The 19543-nt window shown below is 45.4% G+C and overlaps 1 protein-coding gene across 9 annotated transcripts in view; it reads right to left on the reverse strand.

The window, feature by feature from the left end:
* Positions 1-19543, reverse strand: part of CRYL1 (crystallin lambda 1) — a 124195-nt gene that overhangs the window by 24826 nt on the left and 79826 nt on the right. For 7 of the 9 annotated variants that reach the window (XM_058437789.1, XM_032150698.2, XM_058437790.1 and 4 more), the window contains 2 exons: positions 10186-10347; positions 2417-2611 (listed from right to left, as the gene is read on the reverse strand). In XM_058437789.1, the coding sequence (XP_058293772.1) occupies positions 2417-2611; positions 10186-10347 (357 nt within the window). The remainder of the gene's footprint in view (positions 1-2416; positions 2612-10185; positions 10348-19543) is intronic. The other 2 variants (XM_058437791.1, XM_032150700.2) reach the window with 1 other exon arrangement.

Genomic DNA, 19543 nt, shown 5'->3' on the forward strand with positions numbered 1-19543 from the left:
CAAGTGGATGCTCAGGTGCGCATGTCAGCAGCTACTTCAGGAGCAAGGTCATGACCAGTGTGCCAGTGCTCCAGTTCCAGCAGGCTCCCCTAGCGCCCTGAACCAAGTCACCTGGCCCCTCTCTTGCCCTGAAAGCATCCTGGCTCTACCCAATTAACATGCCAAGCAAGGGTCAAACTTCAACCTGCTACTGGAGTGCTGGCACGCTGGTTGTGACCTTGCTCCTGAAGTAGCTGGCCAACGGAGGTGCTGCCACTGAGCAGTGATGGCCAAGGTCAGCACCACGACAAGCCCCCTCCTCCTCCCCCAACTCCTCCATGCCCCCTCTCTGCCAGCCCTGCCCCATAACTAAAGCCCCTCACACCCTAGAAGTCATCCTCGTGGGGCTCGGGGTTCCTGGTAGTGCCATTCCCACCCCACCCCTGCCAGGAGAGGACCTGCAGTTTCTAGAGCTGCCTTGGGCCCCGCTACCTGTAGATAATCCTTATTTTTAGAAACAAATTATCTTCTAGACTTTCACCAAGGTAATTCTTTGGGTTTTATTCACATTTTCTTAATTTCCCATTTCTCTTGACCTCTTCCTGTTCTGTCACAAACTGTATCCTGCTAGATTTTGGCACTCAGTTCCTTACAGGGACTCCAGGCATCTGAGTCCCACAGTAGCCAACACAGAGACATATGCAGGCTTCACTTTCTCAGGAGGTATATCACCGCAGAAAGCCAGGAGTAAGAATGTTCTCGCTAGTCAGTAACACAATGTCACTCAGGCGCCATGACCCATGAAGAGGGACAACCGAAAGCAGGGTGGACATCGTGAGTCAGCAGAACTACCAGAGCAGCCCAACTCACCCCTCCCGCCTGCCCTCCTCCAGCAGCAGAAGGAGACACCAGAGTCCTCCATGGCTCTTGCAATGGAGAGTTCTTTGTGTACACCTCCCGCCCGATCCCCTTACACCAGAATCCCAAACCCTTCCTTGAATGGGCTCACACCTTTCAGATTGGAGAAAGCAAGAGTTTACTCAGGGCGCTAAAATATCTTACAAATAAAAAGTTGAGATTGCCTCTAAAACTCCACAAGGTTAATTCAACAAGTGAACATGGGCAAGGAATCTAAAGTTGTTCCCCTTTTCTAGACAAACGGAAATATTTTAAATAAATCTCCAAAAAGGTTCTGATAGATCCGTGTTTCTTTAAAAATACCTTGACACTGACTGATATTCAAGAAATTACTAAGAAATTCAAACCACCGCCATAACAGTGGAAACCCGAGCACTGTTTCTTGAAAATACAGGAGCCTTAAGTGGATTTAAACATCAAGACACAGAATCGAGGCAACCGCGTGGCAAATGCACCCGGCAGTCCAGTCAGACAATGAACCTAACAGGGATTTGGCCCAACACGAGAAGCAGGCTGCAGGAGGCCACGTCTGTCATGCACACCTGCCTGGTTTGGAAGAACTGCTGGGAAATTGAAATGCAACGCTCAAGGAAGCTGGGGCACGGTCAGCTTCCTGGTTGCCGTCTCAGGCAAGGCTCGGTGTGCGTCCCTGCGAGTCCAAACAAGGAACTGTGGAGCCAGGTGCAGATGACTCGAGCCTGAGCAGCGTCCTCCCTACGCTGTGCAGCTGGGTACTTTCGGCCCTCGAGCCTTCCACGGTGTTTTTGCAACACAGGCGTGGGCGGAGTCTTGCCTTCCCCCTGCAGAAGCTGGGCAAATGCTATTAAGGGAGGCCGGACAGTTCCACTCCCAGATCCCGAGACTTCTCCGCCTCGTCCTGGGGTCCAGCTGACCTATCTCCTCCAGGCACCACGGCCCCTCATGCAAATGTACACGGGAATGCGTGCAGCCAGGCCATTTCTTCACCTCCATGTAAAATCCTTTCATTAGAGGATGATGTTAAATATATTTACATATCATTTCCTCTTTATATGTAAGACAAGCATTTACTCTAACAAGTCTATTCATCACTTCTTCCTCAAGCTCTTGAAACAATTAGGTTCCTTCAGGAGACAGAAGTTTACACAAAATGTAATTTTTTTTCCTTTTGAAAAATTATAACACTGAGGGGTAAAAGCTGACTCTGTGGGAAAATGCAGTGGGCCACACAGGTTATTATGTCTAATGCTATGAAAGGGCAGGAAGGAGAGAAGCCTGTCATCGTGTCCTGGTATCAGGTGACTGTAAGAAGAACCTCTCAGGCAGACAGTTGAATCGCTGCATTTTATTTTGGTTCTAAAGCTGGCCCTCGGTCTCCAGAATAGAGCAAGAAGAAGCAAGCAGCCTCTGACTTTCCCAGCTTCCAGGCTACCCAAGGAACAACTTTCACTGTCCTGCTCCACTTCAGGAGGGAGGGAGAAAGGAGGGAGGAAGGAGGGAGAAAGGGAGGGAGGGAGGGAGAGAGGAAGGGCACACACACCTCCACTAGCCGCCAGGCCTCGCTGATGATTGCATACTGCAGGCGGTTCAGAACGAAGCCGGCCACCTCCTTCTGGACTCGCATGGGGCACTGTCCAATCTTCTTCATCAGGGCGTGGGTTCTGTCCACTGTCGTAGGGGCCGTCTCCGGGTGGGGGACCAGCTCAACCAGCGGGATGTAGTACGGCGGATTCACCTGAGGAGAGAGAGAGAAGTGGGGGAGTCAAGGAGATGACCCTGGGTTTGGGGCATTGCACCCACCCTGAATGGTCAGGAGCAGCAGATGCATGTTTGGAATGGTGCCTTTAGATTCAGTGGCCAACAACAAGATACTTGAGAAAGAAATTTATTCACAAAAGAGAGAGAAAAAGGGAATCTGATGCAGAATTGTGTGGTTTTGTTTAAAAAATATATACATATATCCAAAATACAAAGTTGGAATTTGGAGGAACAGCTTGCTATCCTATATGTTTACGGCTAATCTTCAAGTCCCTGGCCTCCCCAGGACAGAGTTTCTCTGCTCCCTATCTGTCTTGTCTTCAAAGCTTCCTCCCAGCCCACCACCCCGCAGAATCATGTCTTCCCATCTGCAGTCACCACAGGCTCTGACATTCTTCTGTGTCAGTGTTAAAAATTATTAGCAAGCTGGGTGCGGTGGCTCACACCTGTAATCCCAGAACTTTGGGAGGTCGAGGTGGAGGGATCACTTGAGCCCAGGAGTTCAAGACCAGCCTACGCAACACAGCGAGATCCCGTCTCTACAAAAAAATAAAAAAATTAGCTAGATGTGGTGTTGTGTAACTGTAGTCCCAGCTACTTGGAAGGCTGAAGTGGGAGAATCATTTAAGCCCAGGAAGTGGAGGCTGCAGTGAGCCATGATTGTGCCATTGTACTCCAGCCTAGGTGACAGTGCCAGATCATCTCAAAAATAAATTATCAGCAGTGTCTTCCCAAAACCTGGTATTTCCTTAATTCCTCCATATTGTACCTTAAGCGTCTGCCTCTTCCAGTCTAACATTACCTTCCTGCTCTAGAAATCAACAGGCATCAACACACCTCAGCAGCCCCAGCACCCCGACAAGCCCAAGACAGGAAGGCATTGTCCAGGTGAGCGTGCCCCAAGGGAGGACCTTGGACTTCACTATTCAACTCTGGTGTTCTGGGTTTACTTTGAGAAACTGTTCTTAGAGATTCCTCACAGAGAGTTATCAAATGTCCAAAGAAAACAGTGCCTGGTAGAACCTGACTGGCCTGAGCACTGAGTCAAGTATACCACAGCAAACTGGTCCCCAAATGATGCTTTTCAGTGGGTTTTCCTCCACCACATGGGTGATAGGTAGAATATCACATTTGCTAAGTGATGCTTCCATGAGCAAAAGCTTCCATTTAAAGATGACTCCCACAGAAGAGGGAAGGAGAAATAAGGGTCATCCTGGGCACCTGCTCTGCCCTCTCAGGAATCAAGAAAAGACGGCTGCTGTTTCCAAATAGACAGATGGTAAATCGATTTACAGTTAAACACCTGTCACCTACGGAATTCTTATAGAAACACTTAACCTCTGACCTTTTGAAAAATCAAGATTAGAAGAACTGGAAGTGTGTCTTTCTCAGATGAATTTTACCGTATTTTATATAAAGCAGGCATGCTGGGATTGGGGTCTTTCAAACATTGTAAGCCTCACTGGTAGCAAAAACAGACTGAGACAAGGAGTTAGAAAGCATTTCTATGTACAACTCACCAGTTCCCTCCTCTCAGTCTTCTCTGCGATTTTTCCTGCTCACACTTTCCCTGAGTGATGGCGACCCCCAGTCTGCCACAGTGGCCCATCCATGCCCACTCCCTGGTGTCACCACCACCAAGACTCAATGACACAGAATACACCTGCGTGTCTCACACAGATCCCAGCCTCACCCTGGCCCACATCTGCAACTGAGTGCTGGACGCCTTCCCTTGGGCACACCCCAGCACAGACTTGTCTCATGTGGGTTACCTCCATGGTCCCCAACCCTGGCAGGCTCCTGTTCTCAGTGAGAATGTGTCACATCCCCACACCCAAGTCAGTACCAGGAGAAACGTTCCTGGTCCCTGCCTCTCCCTAGCCCCTCTCACTTTCCATTGAGAGGTGAGGCCAGCTGGACTTCCTGGGTCAAGTGTGAACTTGGGGAACTTTTCTGTCTTACAAAAGGATTGTAAAACGCACCAATCAGGAACTTTCCTGTCTTACAAGAGGACTGTAAAACGCACCAATCAGCGCTCTGTAAAACGCACCAATCAGCTCTGTAAAATGCACCAATCAGCAGGATTCTAAAAGTAGCCAATCACAGGGAGGATTGAAAAACGAGAACTGGCCGGGCGCGGTGGCTCACGCTTGTAATCCCAGCACTTTGGGAGGCCGAGGCGGGCGGATCACGAGGTCAGGAGATCGAGACCACGGTGAAACCCCGTCTCTACTAAAAATACAAAAAATTAGCCGGGCGTGGGGGCGGGCACCTGTAGTCCCAGCTACTCGGAGAGACTGAGGCAGGACAATGGCGTGAACCCGGGAGGTGGAGCTTGCAGTGAGCCGAGATTGCGCCACTGCAGTCCAGCCTGGGCGACAGAGCGAGACTCCGTCTCAAAAAAAAAAAAAAGAAAAATGAGAACTCTGATAGGACAGAAATGGAACAGGGGAGGGGCCAATTAGGGAATAAAAGCTGGTCACTCCCCCCACACCCCCACACCCCCACCCACCCCTACAGCCCACCCACACCCCCCCACCTCCCCACCCCCCCACCTGCAGCGTTAACCCACTCCACTGTCTTTCCGTGCTGTGGAAGCTTTGTCCTTTTGCTCTTCACAATAAACCTTGCTACCACTTACTCTTTGGGTCCGTGCTATCCTTAAGAGCTGTAACAATCACCACGAAGGTTTGTGGTTCACGAAGTCAGCAAGACCACAACCCACCAAGACCACAAAGCCACCGGCAAGAACCAACTCCGGACATACCATCAGTTACAGAAGTCCTGTTACTTCTCTTTACTCTTCTCTCAAAAAAAAATCATTGCCACCGCCACCCTCAGCTCAGGGCCCCCATTTCCATATAGATTCTGCACTCCCTTCATGGGACTCCTGCTGGGGTCTCAGCCCCTCTATCTCATCCTCCCAGAGCAATCCGTGTTGTAGCGGGAGCCTATCAAATCCACAGCAGCAGCAGACAGAAAGCTGGGTGCAGGTGCAGCGGCCGGGGTGGAGCAGTGGGAAGTTAGTGTTTCATGGGTAGGAGGTTCAGTCTCATAAGAGGAGAAAGTTCCATGGATTGTTGGTGGTGGTGGCTGCACACCAGTGAGAATGTCCTTAATGCCTCCAAACTGCACACTTACAAATAGTTAAGACGGTAGATTTTGTTATGTGTATTTTACCACAATTATAAATTTTAAAAGTAAAAAACAGGACTTTGATCATGCCTTCTCCAGCGAAAAATCTTGAAGGGCTGCCCAGCACCCACTATACAAGGCACACGGCTGATTAGGACTCAGGGGCCAGCGACTGGGCCCCAGGCAGCCCCCCAAAACAGACTTCCATTCACATCGACTTCCATCCACACCTCCGTGTCCACCTACGGAAGCCGCCGCAAAAGGACCTTCGAGGTCTATCCGGCTGGGACACAGTCTCCCTAACCACAGCCCTCAGCCTCTGGCCCAAGAGGTCAATCTTGTCAATAAGGTCAGGTGCCCCTTGAATTTACCGCAGTAGAGGGGAGGAGGGGAGGCGAGAGAGGAGAGGAGGCAGCTCCCCCGCCCCAAACCTTCCGTGTGGGAGTGTGCGAGGTGGACTCAGAAACACGCCCCGAAAGGGTTAGACAGATATAACGGCAGCGCAGCGCAGGGGCCTGGGCCTGCGCAGGCCGGCGGAGCACAAGGGACGCATTCTTCCCCGCCGCCCGGGCCCCGTGTGACCGCGCCGACAGCGCGGCCGCCCACAGAGACTCCCTTCACCCTCGCTCCAGGACCAACCAAGACGGCTAGGCCCACAGGGCCGACAGCGCCCTCGCGGGGGGCAGCCGGGCTGCTCAGAGCCTCTTGCCAGCCCTCGGTGTTCGACGCTTCATGGGTAGCCCATCCTCTCCGCGGCGCGCTCGCAGGGAGGGCTCAAAGGCAGCTCCGAGCGGCCGCAGGGCCGTGCAGATGTGCAAAGAGCAGAGCACGGGCGCTTTGCAGACAGCAAGCCCATACATCCAATATTTACCACCAATACCAAGGCAGATGACTTCAGTGTGAGACATGAGGTGAGTCCGAAAAGGCCACGCACAAGCAAGGGGCGGGCGAGGGGGCTAACTGGTGGCCTCTCCCCCCACGCCCACCGGACGCCCCAGTCTGCCAGCCGCGGCCCCCTTCCCAAGCAGGTCCGTCCATACAGCACAGTACTTGGTGGGCTCCGAAGACCCCACCAGCCTCGTCGGACCATCGCCTTCCCAGACTGAACTAAGGAAGAGAAAAAAGCAGGGAGCCTCTTTGTAAAGTGTGGCTAAACTATCAGTAGAAAACTGCACTCTGTCAATGCTAACATAGAGCTCAGTAAGGACCGAGACTGCAATGCAACATGCACACCGTTGTCACCCACAGGCCCCAGCCGTCACATTCTCCTCCCCCAGCCCCTCCACGTGGGAATTCCGGAGTCACTGCCACGAGGAGTTGAGGAAACAACACAAAAGACACTGGAGAAGAAAAATGTCCAGAACAGAGCCGGGCTGCATGAACAGCCCTCTTCCTAGGCCTTCAGTGTGGCCGTCAGCAGCTCCAGTCCTGGAAGCCCACCCTAAAACCCAGCCTGAACTCCTGCGCTGGGAGTACGTGCCCGCCTGGCCAGCGCCTTTCCCCACCCACTGAGGGAACACGTGGCCGTGCAACGAGGGTTGCAGGCTTCTCTGTATGGGCAGAGACAGAAGCAACCTTTCCAATTTGCTGAATATCCACTTTTGTCACGGCATGAACAAGCCTCCTTTTTCTTCATCCTATTTTTGGCCCAGGCAGAAATCACTAATGATTGAAACAAAGGGCCCCAAGCAGGGACTGGGGGCTGCAGGGTGGGCTCCTAGCTGGCCTGGGGGTGCTTCTTGGAAACTGTGGCTCCTCAGAGGTTACAAATGGGTCTTGATTCTGTAGGGACTGCCTGTCCAGTCCCCTAGAGGTCCCGTGGGGTGAGCAAGAGGTGGGGCCAGGCGTGGTGCCTTTCTCTTGTAATTCCATCACTTTGGGAAGGCTGAGACAGGAGGCTTGCTTGAGGCCAGAAGTTCAAGGCTGCAGTGAGCTTTGATGGCACCACTGCTCTCCAGCCTGGGTGACAGAGCCATAGAGAAAGAATAAAAAAAGAGAGAAAGAGAGAGGTGGGCGGCTGGAACATAGAGGAAAGAAAGGGAAAGGTCCAAAGATGGCTAACTTGGGTTATTTGATTTGCTTTAATTAACATCGGTTTTGTTTTAAAATAATTTGTAGCAATAAGGAAGATTAATTTTTTTTTTTTTTTGAGACAGAGTCTTGCTCTGTTGCCCAGGCTGGAGTGCAGTGGCGCGATCTCGGCTCACTGCAAGCTCCACCTGCCGGGTTCACACCATTCTCCTGCCTCAGCCTCCCGAGTAGCTGGGACTACAGGTGCCCGCCACCTCACCTGGCTAATTTTTTGTATTTTTAGTAGAGACGGGGTTTCACCATGTTAGCCAGGATGGTCTCGATCTCCTGACCTTCTAATCCACCCACCTCGGCCTCCCAAAGGGGAAGATTAATTTTTAAAATAAGGTCTGGACTTTATGCTGTTTCATTAAATAAGTGAGCAATAGTGGATGGAACAAGAGTAGGAAGGAGGGAGAGAAGTGTCATCATTCAACAGTTACCAACTCCTGCTGGTCAAGGGACTGGGCTGGGTGTGAGGGAGAAGAAAGTGACTCAGGTATCCTCTCACCCATCTGGCAATTTAAAATTAAAGAGATGCAGTAAAGGTCTCATCAAGGAACTCAGGAGGTATTTTCTGAGCAACTTTATTTAGATTAGTTTTGTTTTAAACTAACTTAGAAGCAAGAACATGGGTTAGAAATGAGGAGGCTGACAGCTTCCACTGAAGCAATCAAGGAGCAACCTAGAAAGTGCTGAGGTCTCCAGGAGCCCTGTCCACGGACATGTATATGTCACCAAAGCAAAGGCATGGCAGGCTTCTCGGGACTTGCTTTCAATTAGGGTCCCTCGTAATGCTAATCTCACTCGTAATTGAGTGGTAACCAAATGTGACTGGTTCTCTTCTATTTTTATGCATCTCAGCCTCCTTATTTTATAACCATTCGTCATTCCTTCCATCGTATGTCCCAGGACCATGCAGCTATGTAAATGGTGGTCCAAGCTGCTGCTCTTCTTAGCACATAAAACCTGGTGGGCATCTACAGATCCGGTAAGTGTCTGTTACCTCCACATTCTAAATGGCTCTTGCTCAGAAAGAGGAATTGCCCTGCTCTCGATCCTAGGCCCTGCTCACTCATGCTTGGACTACTGCTCCAGTCCTGTGACGTCATTGCTCCCCTCTCTGACCCGTCTTCATCCCAGGAAGGACCTTCATGTTACCCTCCCCAAGCAGCGCTTCCACTACCTCACACTACTGCTCTGGACCCAAGCTGTCTGTCCCAGCCCTTCAGAGTAACCCTCACGATTCTCCAGACCCAACTGTTACTAAGCCTTCCAGTGCTCTCCCATGGCTCCAAGGCATGTGTGCTCATGCCACCAGGCTGGCCTCCCACAATTCTGCACACCGAGCGTGTTCTTGGCCCAGGGTCTTTGCTTATGCTCTTCCCCAGCCTCAGACCCTCTCTTCCCTTCATCAGCCCAACCAGTTCCTAGCCAGGCTGGGCCCTCTGTGGTTGCTTCTCCCTGACCTGAACCTCTGACAACGTGGTGGTGCCAAGGGTGTGGTCACTATTTTGTACTATTATATTTATCATAGCTTGAGCTAAGTCACCTTTCCCATTCTAACAGGCAGTCCTGGTTCTCCAAGGTCACAATGAGCTCACAGTTGGGGCTCAAACGTCGTTCACTGAATCTCCTCTCTCATTCCCCTTTCCTCACTTCAATACATTAACTGCTAAAAGATTCCTTGAGTGCTTGCATGCCAATTTGAAACTCATTGTCCAAGACACCTCATAATGTACTCCCGGCAAATAAGCTTGCATAGTTAATTACAATGAATGGGTAGAAGGGAACCACAAGGGGAAAAAAGTCCTTGAAGTCAGACCTACAGTCAGAATCTCAGGAGCAGGATCCAGAATCTGCATTTTAACAAAACCAATCCTACTCTGAATTGTGTTGAGTAAACTACACAGTGCAAGTGACATATTTATACAATCCTACCCAATGTATACGTTTTTGGTGTAGCACTTTTATATTGATAGTAGAATTATTTATTAGTCAGCCTCCTCAGCTACACAGTTACTTGGGGGTGAAAGCCTCAAAGCATTCCTCACTCTATTCTGTTGCACATTAGGTACACAGATGAAAATCCAAGGAATTTTTGGATAAAATTCTTTTTTAAAATACTAGCATTGTGCAACTCTGTGAATACAATAAGAACCACTGAACTGTACAATTTGAACTGGCAAATTGTGTAAGTGAATTATATCTCAGTAAAGCAGTTTAAAAGACTAATGGGTTACTCACAAGTTATTGACCCCCATCCCCGCAAAAAAAGAAAAAGAAAAAGAAAAAAACACAGAATGAGATGAGATACAATCAATCCTCCGGATTTAAAATACTCACAGGATGAGCCACGATGCATTGCTTCACGTGGACCAAGCCAGCAAACAACTTGGAAGGCATGAGACAAGAAGTGGAACTGCTTAAGATCACTTGATCATCAATGATGGAATCTAACTGAGCAAAAATCTTCTTCTTCAGTTCTAGATCTTCTGGAACACATTCCTGAAAAGGACACGTTTAAATGACTATTTATGACCACTCGACTCAGGCCCCAAGCAAAGCATTTCACGTTTGTTTCATTCCTCAAATGAACCACTTTGAAAATTATGAGGTTCAGGACATGTTATCCCAAAATATGGCAACTTGGCATTTGAGAAAACAGCTGAAGCAGGGAGGTGCCTCTGACCTTCTGCTCTCTCCTCCCCTAAAGCGGGCCATAAAAGAATTTTCTGTCCTTCCCTTGAAGCAGATCATAAGACCCTCATTCCAGAGGTGCCCTCCCTACACCCAGAGAAAAACAATCTCCTTGTCTCTGAAGACACAGGGAAGAATCTGAACAAACAGGCCTTGCCAACTTCCCTCTAGTTTCATGCCAGCTAGATCATACCCCCTTGTCCCATCATACCTCTGAAAGACTGTCCATTCTTTATCAAACCTAAGCATAAAAATACAGAGGTTTCCCTGTGTCATGGGGTCTACACTTCCTTATGACGGCTCCTGTGTCATGTAAAACTTACAATAAATACATCTGTATGTTTCTCTCTTGTTCATCTATCTTTTGTTATAGGGCCCTCAGCCATGAACCTTTCCATAGGTGCAGAAAAGATTTTACTTGTTTTCCCTTACAAAAACCACCAGCAAGATTTAAGGACAAGAAAAGTCTGCTGGAAAATATGATAAATCTTGATAACTCTGGAAAGTTGGAAAGTGGGTGAGGAATATATGGGAGTTTCTTGTACTTTCTAGTTTTGAATAGCCTGGAAACTCTCATAATAAAAAAGTCTGCCAAAGATATGGGGGTGGATTCTACAAACAAAACACACAACACCACCCCAGGCAAACTGTTAAAAACATCGGTAGTTATCATCAACATTTATTTTCCCTATCTTCTTTGACCATCAGATCAACAGATCTTCAAGGAAAAATCTCATCCTCGTGAAATGAACAAACATGTTATATCCATAATTCCCAAAAGGCTTCTTGAGAATCCATTTCTAATTGGAGGTCCTTTTGAAAAAGATCTCCATTTCCAAAAATCCAAAACTACATTAACCAGGGTAGGGGAGTGGGATAAAGATGCAAATTTGGATTAAATACTGCAGATAACAACCACTCTGAAATTGTAATTACAAAGCTAGAGTGAGAGTGAGATGACACCTTCAAACATCCAGCGCTGGCCCACAGGCGAGGCGTGTTCCCTGCCACATGAGGATGAAGAGGACACCGCCCTGCCGTGTGGATGGAAGCAGACCAGGTGGAAGATGCAAGAGCTGCTCTGACACTTTGGAAATACTAGAGCTGTCCTTCTCCTCCTAACATCTGCACCTCTGGGATCACACCAGGGGTCACTCCTAACCAAGGTCCCTGCTCACCTAGGGGCAACAGGTGCTGCAGGGGAGGAGGTAGGGCCTCCCAACATTCCCCAGTGACTTCAGGAGAATGACTCTCAGTGTGGTGCAATAACCACCCCATCAGAATCAACGGCGTGGCTTGTTAAAAATGCAGATTATTGGGCTTCCATCCCCGACCTGCTGAATCAGAGTCTCTGGGGGTGGGTTCCAGGCATCTGCAGTTCTAACAAGCATCCCTGATGATTCTTGTTCCCACTAAAGTTTGGGAACCACTATTCTGAAGTGTGTGTCCAAAGCGTGGATCCTTAATGCTCTCGGTGCAGTGTGCCACCAAATGCATCCTCAAGGGTTTCCTCTCCATCCCAGCTACTCAGGGATAAACAAGGTGCCCTGAAGGGAAATGGGAAGTATATTAGCACTGCAGCCATCTCATGGTCTCTAACCACCTGACCAATTTCACTAAAATGTTAAATTTACGTATCATATTAGGTCGTGAATACAGTATAAACATGAGCAGATAACAAGAAATGTGCAAATGTGAAATTCAATGCTGAAGTATTACTAGAAATTATATCAGAATCACCCTTCAAAAACAAATGTTTTCAAGTTTAATTGAATAATACTAATAGTTAATAATATCTAATACATTGAAATCGGCTGTGTAAATAGTGTGACATGAATTTTGCATCTATATCATCTACAAGACTTTTAAAGTTTTATGCTAAGGGTAGGGAGTCCATATTGGATTTGTTTATGCTCTTTAAAAATATAATCAAACCATGTGAATCTTTTTTAAAGAGACAAAAGTTCGCATGAGCACCACATCTCAAAGACAGAAAAAAAAAATCAGTCATTTAAGAACTGTAAAGCCCATTGTGTTAACGTCCCTTATCAAAAGGGGAAAAAGAGCTACAGTAGCTGGCTCATTGTATTGAGTCATTCCTGGATCAGTTAAGTCTGCAAGTTGGGTTAAGTTTAAATGGAGCCTTGTAGCAAAGCCAGAGACGAAGAATGATGCAGATCCTGTGTAAGCTAATAAAAGAGTCTCCATGAATAGCCTTATTGTAAGCCTGTCATGCAGATTCTCCCTTGAAATTCTATGCCTTTCTTCAGATCATTTGATTATCAAAGAGGCAAGAAAACCTGAACCAGAGGAAACTCAAATCTGTTACAATTATGTAAGAGTTTTTAATGGCACATTTACTTGAAGTTTTGTTGCTGTAGTTGTTGCTGTTTTTAAGAGCGACCCAATTGTGTTGGATGTGCTGGGCTGGGGTTATAAGGATGCTGTCCATGTCACAGCTGAGTTTATTTCCTTGTTATTATTCATTCAGATACCCCTGGTCTGAAAAAGGGAGTCTGACAAATTTATCGGGACCTTCCTCACTTGCAGTTGGTTACAAAGCTCAGAGAAGCTGCAGTCATTCTCTTTGCCCTACAGGGACTGGGAGGGCAGGCAGGGAAGAATGTCAGTGAGACAGCTGAGAAGGCACCTGCACTCCCTCTCCAAACCAGAGAGATGCAACCCATGCACTCTCAACTCTGTCTTTCAGGGGCCTTTTCTAGAGACAGGCACCAAATGTGAAGCACTAGCAAAACTTCTACCACTACTAAAGGTAATCAGCTTGACTTTGCTTAATTAAAGGTTGACAGCATCTTTCAAAGCACTGACTTTTGTTTGTTTGGGTTTTGTTTGAGGCGGGGGAGGGAGACACAACTCATGACAAATAATATTCTCATGCACAACCACCATCGGCATGCCCAGTTTTTGACAAATAAAACTCTGGGGGAAGGTAAAGCATAACGCAACTTCCTAGTTCTCACAACTGTTCTGTCAGAAGGATCACCCTCTTCCTTAGACTGGTCACCGGCTCAGAAAGTATCAGCAGCTGACAGGTGAGGCAGAGTTTAGACACTGGTGTTTCCCTGCCTTTCCTGAAGGGAAGAAACCACATGATGCTATTCCAGGCATTACTTTTAATGCTCTCTAACTTGTATTTTTTAAAGTAAATCATTTATAAACTTCAGTGTTTGATGGTTAGTAAAAGTTACCTGTGTGGTTAATTCAACTCATTAGGGCCCCGATGTGGAAAACTGGCACAGCCCCAGCAAGTCTGCTAACTGGACCATTCCCAGGGGAAGGGTGTGCTGGGTAAGTACTCACTTCTGAAGTTTAGCCACTTGCTTATGCAACATACGTTTTCCAAAACAGATATTTTCATGGTGAAAAAAAAATTCTGTCAAGTTTGTTATGGTTGTTTTTAAATCCATCCAGGCATTTTATTATTTTTATTTTTTGTTTTTATTTTTTGAGATGGAGTCTCACTCTGTTGCCCAGGCTGGAGTACAATGGCATGATCTCGGCTCACTGCAACTTCCATCTCCTAGGTCAAGCGAGTCTCCTGCCTCAGCCTTCCAAGTAGCTGGGACTACAGGCCTGCACCACCACACCCGGCTAATTTTTGTATTTTTAATAGAGACAGGGCTTCATCATGTTGGCCAGGCTGGTCTCGAACTCCTGACTTCAGGTGATCTGCCCACCTCAGCCTCCCAAACTGCTGAGATTACAGGTGTGAGCCACCACATCCGGCCAACCCAGGCATTTTAAATAGGCATCCTGTTGCTAGAAAATCTGTATTTGCTAGTGCAAAATATCTGGAAGCAGCTTTCAACGTGCTTTACAGAAAGAAAAAACAAATTAGAAGACTTCAATACTTAGAGTACTTTACCTGCAAAGAAGATCTATTAGATAATTTTAAGAGGAAAAGACATGGTAAGAAAGGAAATATGAATTAGAATCCTGCTGCAATCATAGCAAAAGGAAATCCACTCTCAGGCTGAAGATGGAGGCGTTCTACATTATAAACTCTGTTAGCACTAGTTACATCTCTGGCTTCAATCTGCTTAATTAACACCCCAGTTTCTCTTCACCGCTTCTCCCAGGAGTACAATCTTTAAAATCTGTCAGATTAATAGACTGCTATGACAACACTTTTTAAGAGGTGGACACCATAATTATTTATTTTTTTTAAAAAAAGAAGAATCTTTTTGCTCCAGAATAAATAATGTGTTAAGTAAAAGGGGAAAGAGCACATCTATTTTCAACATTACAGGCAACTAACTGCACTATGCTCTAACCAGGAGCTTGTTTTTTTCCTTAAAAATCAAAATAAAGGGTTTAATTTTTAATTTTAAAAAAAGCATATTACAAATCCTAAACAGTTCTGCCATAATTGAGAAGAAATTATATCCAATCAAGAGAGACCTTTCCAAATAAAAATCAGTGTGGACTGAGTTTAAGAATGTGACTTCCTGGGGCTTAGGTGTTCCAGTTACAAGGATTATTGTTGTTTGCTTTAAAGAGCAGTCCTTTCTCCAGGTGACCGCAGAGAACCCAGAGGTGGCCACCGTGGCACAGGCATCGGTTGCTGTCCTGATTATATGTCTGTCCCATCCTCATTCCAATGATCTTTTTGTACCGTTTGTGAAATCATTTATTTAGAATTGTGTTAAAATGCTTGGCATGAAAAAATAATACAACTGAAAATATTCCATTTAATCCTGCAATTATATAGTTTTACTGCATTTCTAGTATTTCTCATAAGGAACAAGTGAGAGTTTTGAACACAAATGTTTTTGGGGATGGAGTCTTGCTCTATCACCCAGGCTGGAGTGCAGTAGTGCAATCTCGGCTCACTGCAACCTCTGCCTCTCGGGTTCAAGCGATTCTCCTGACTCAGCCCCCAGAGTAGCTGGGATCACAGGTGTGCACCACCACGCTCAGCTAATTTTTTGCATTTTTAGTAGAGACGGGGTTTCAGCATGTTGGCCAAGCTGGTCTCGAACTCCTGACCTCAAGTGATCCGCCCGCCTCAGCTTCCCAAAGTGCCAGAATTACAGGAGTGAGCCTGTAACAAATCCCTTTGTTATTTTTAACAAAGTGCTGGGAATAGCACGAACATAAAATTGGAGACTCTTTAAGTAAAGAGTGAGTTTTAAAGAAGAAAAATGGAAAATAAAAAAGTTTATGTGAAGGACATCAGTAACTCACAGTAGCATTTTAATTTTTGAAAATTCAGGTTTATTTCCAAGATCCAGGTAGTGGGGAACCCAGAGATATAAGGCTTACACTTGGCACCACTTTTACCTATGAGGCAACTGTTTATTTCAAAAGCACAGATAAAATGGCTAAAATGACAAGCAGAGTTTTTAGCATACTCAGAATGCTGGGGGAAATGTTGGCATTCAGGGCCTGGTAACTGCCCAGGCTTCCAGTTGGAACCCTCAAGGGCTATATCCCTTGAGCATCCCTTATACCAGGAATAATAGTAACAGACCAGTCTTCACAAGGACTGAAACTTGGTCTCAATTTATCTCAATTCACAATTAAGTTAGGGAGATATGCTCCTAGCCTACCTGCCTTCTAGTGAAGCTTCTCTGGAGCATGATAACATCATCCAGAGCCCTAGTTTTTCATAAGCAATGTCTCATACTCAAACAAATAGACAATATTAGGGAAGACCTGAATGAAAACCAAGAGAGAAAACAGACTTTAGAAATAGACCCATAGGGCATTCAGATAATGGTGGTATCAGACATAAATTGTGAAATAACTATAATTAAGATGTTTAAGAAACTAAAAGGATATTAAACAATTTCAGCATAAAATAAAACTATAACAAAAATCAAATGGAAAGTCAACAACTAAATAATAAAAATTAGCTGGCTTATCATGAGAGAATCAAGGAATTTCCTGGCATGGTTGTTGGGTTTAACAGTGGACAGATGTGTGGATATTATTAACCAGCCCAGTTGGTTCTGTCTTCAAGCTGGCTTCCTACAGATCTTTACCTAGCCAAGAATACTGCTTAAGTTAATGCAATGGTGAGACACACATAACTATACACTAAGCTGCTTTAAAGCTAAGCACAGTATACAAGATTAGAATGGGCACTACTTTACTTATTTTAAAACCCAAAATAGTTTTCAGTAGATTTTTTTTATTACCTATTTTTTATTTATTTATTTTGTAACAGAGTCCTGCCCTGTCACCTAGGCCGGAGTGCAGTGGCACAATCTTGGCTCACAGCAACCTCCATCTCCCAGGTTCAAATGATTCTCCTGCCTCAACCTCCCGAGTAGCTAGGATTATAGGCCTGTGCCACCACGCCTGGCTAATTTTTGTATTTTTAGTAGAGATGGGTTTTGGCCATGTTGGCCAGGCTGGTCTCAAACTCCTGACCTCAGGTTATCCACCTGCCTTGGTCTCCCAAAGTGCTGGGATTACAGGCATGAGCCACTGTGCCTGGCTAAAAATTATGTAGTGGACTAGTTTGAATGACATACATAGCTGGGTAAAATAAGGAAAAGGCCCCCACTGATTGGTACTCTGACTGTCCTTGCATGCTTTTGGATGAAGAGGGATTATTCTTTGTTGAGGGATTGAGCCTTCCCCATTGAGCAGAATGGGAGAACTAGCCAGACCAGAGAATCAGCTGATGACCAATAAGGTGACAAAAGCTGCTGTCAGCTCATTCTCACACCTAGGCTCTCCATTCTTAAAATAGGACTTATCTCCCTTTTAATTTAAGACCTGTGACTCGCCTCTAGAAGTTTTTTTTGTTTTTTAAATCAAGAAGGGCTGCAATTTTGTTAATCTTGAGGCTCTAATTATGCCTGTTGGTAGAGTGTGTGTTCTTATTAATGACTTACCAAGATGATTTTTGCATTGACTAGAGCCTTTAATTTGGGGATAGTGCTTCAGAGACACTTCAAAATCTTCATTGTGGCTACTAAGTACTGAAAAAGAAAAGAGCCCTTCATTTGTGGTGAAACGATTTTACAATCTAGTTGGAATTTTTTTTTTAGCAATTATTTAAGTTTATACATATGCCAGAAAGATTTAACTAGCAGCTGAAATGTTCTAGTCCATGCTGCAACAGCTTTTGGAGCTGCAAACAGATCAACAGAATTACTTCTGGTACAGGGCAGCTGACAGGCAATCCTACCAGTAGATGATGAGGCTCACTGATTTCCCAATCCACTTAGGACTACTATCATAAATTTCTTAAAGTTCAAATGTCCACAGGAAAAATCTAAGGGAAATAATCAGGACCAACAGAGTTTCTCTGTAACATCGAGAGCAACCCAACATCTGATTCATTCAACATATGATACAAATACAGTTTAATTCACTGAAGTGACTGGAGACAATAGCACACAAACTCCCATTATTGAAAACTAATAGTATTTGGGGAAAGAGAAGAGAAATAAAAATGTTTATCCCTGGGGGAGAGGCAGGAAAAGATGCTGCTCCCCCTCACCCCTACCCCAGGGAGTGCCAGGAGCACTGAGTAGGTCTGACCCCCAAGTTCCAGGGACACAGTGCCTCCTACTACTAAATCAGAGCCCTTCCACCACTCGCCCTCCCTAGGCTGACAAGTATTAAGTAAAAAGTAACAGAATAATACTTCTGGGAGACAGACAGAACAAGAACATGGAAAGAGATCCTCTATGAGGGAAGTGCAAAGGGAAAACTGAAAGCTAAAGGTGGAGCAGGTATTAAGGAGGAAAAAAAAACCCACAAAACCCTCTGGTCAACCAGTCCTCACCTTAAATACAAGGCATTACTAGAGGAACTTGAAAGCTTTAACGCACTAAGGATAACCATAACAACTGCAAACCTTATACCTTGCTCAATTCCCAACTAAATTAACTCAAATGCCCACAATGAAAGCAGAGCAGAAGAAAATGCTTGCCAATTCACAGACATAAAAACTGTTTGCCTCAGTATCTACTCTCCTACTCAGGTATCTGACTTTCAAAAACAAAAAATCATGAGGTATACAAAAAAGCAGGAGAAAAACAACACACACCTGAGAAAGTGATCTTTCTAAAGATCTATATGACTCCGATATTGGAAAAATCTGACAGTAAATTTAAAATAGCTATGATTAATATCTAATGAAAACTCTAGACAACATGCAACATCGTATGGGTAATTTCAGCAGAGAATCAAAGAGAATGCTAAAACTGAAAAACAAAGTAACAGAGATGAAGAATGTCTTTGACTGGTTTATCAGTAGACTCAACACAGCTGAGGAAAGAATCTTTGAACTTAAAGGTTAGTCAATGGAAATCAGAAAAAATGAAAAACAAAGAGCAAGGAGACTGAGAATAATAAACAGAGCATCCAAGACTTCCAGTGAAAGTATCAAATAATCTAACATATGTGCAGTTGGGACCTCAGAAGTAAAAGAGACAGGGAATAGGAAAGAAGAAAAATTAAAAGAAATGATAGCTAAGAATATTCCAAAACTAATGAGAGTAACCAAATTCCATATCCAAGAAGGTCAGAGAACACAAAGCAGAATATACACCTCTCCCTTCCAAAAAGTTTCCAGGTACCTAGGTATACCATATTCAAATTGCTGAAAACAGAAGACAAAGAGAAATATTGGAAGCAGTAAGAGGAAAAAGTCACATTATATACATAAAAACAAAGGTAAGGTTTAATACAGACATTTTGTTAGAGTTAATGCAAGACAGAAGACAATGCAATGACATTTTTTAAGTGCTGAAAGAAAAAAAACTATCAACCTAGAATTCTATACCCAGTAAAAATGTCTTTCAAAAATGGAGAAGAAATTAAAATTATTCTGAGAGAAACAACTTATGGAATTCATTTTCAGCAGACCTAATCAATCTACAATAATTTTTAAAAGAAAGTCTTCAGGTAGAAGAAAACGTGATATCAGACAGAAAATTGGATCTACACAAAGAAATAAAGAATACACTGGGTGTGGTGGCTCACGCCTATAATCCTACCACTTTGGGAGGCCAAGGTG

This window comes from Hylobates moloch, unplaced genomic scaffold, assembly GCF_009828535.3.
Source record: "Hylobates moloch isolate HMO894 unplaced genomic scaffold, HMol_V3 SCAFFOLD_4, whole genome shotgun sequence".
Lineage (NCBI taxonomy): Eukaryota > Metazoa > Chordata > Mammalia > Primates > Hylobatidae > Hylobates > Hylobates moloch.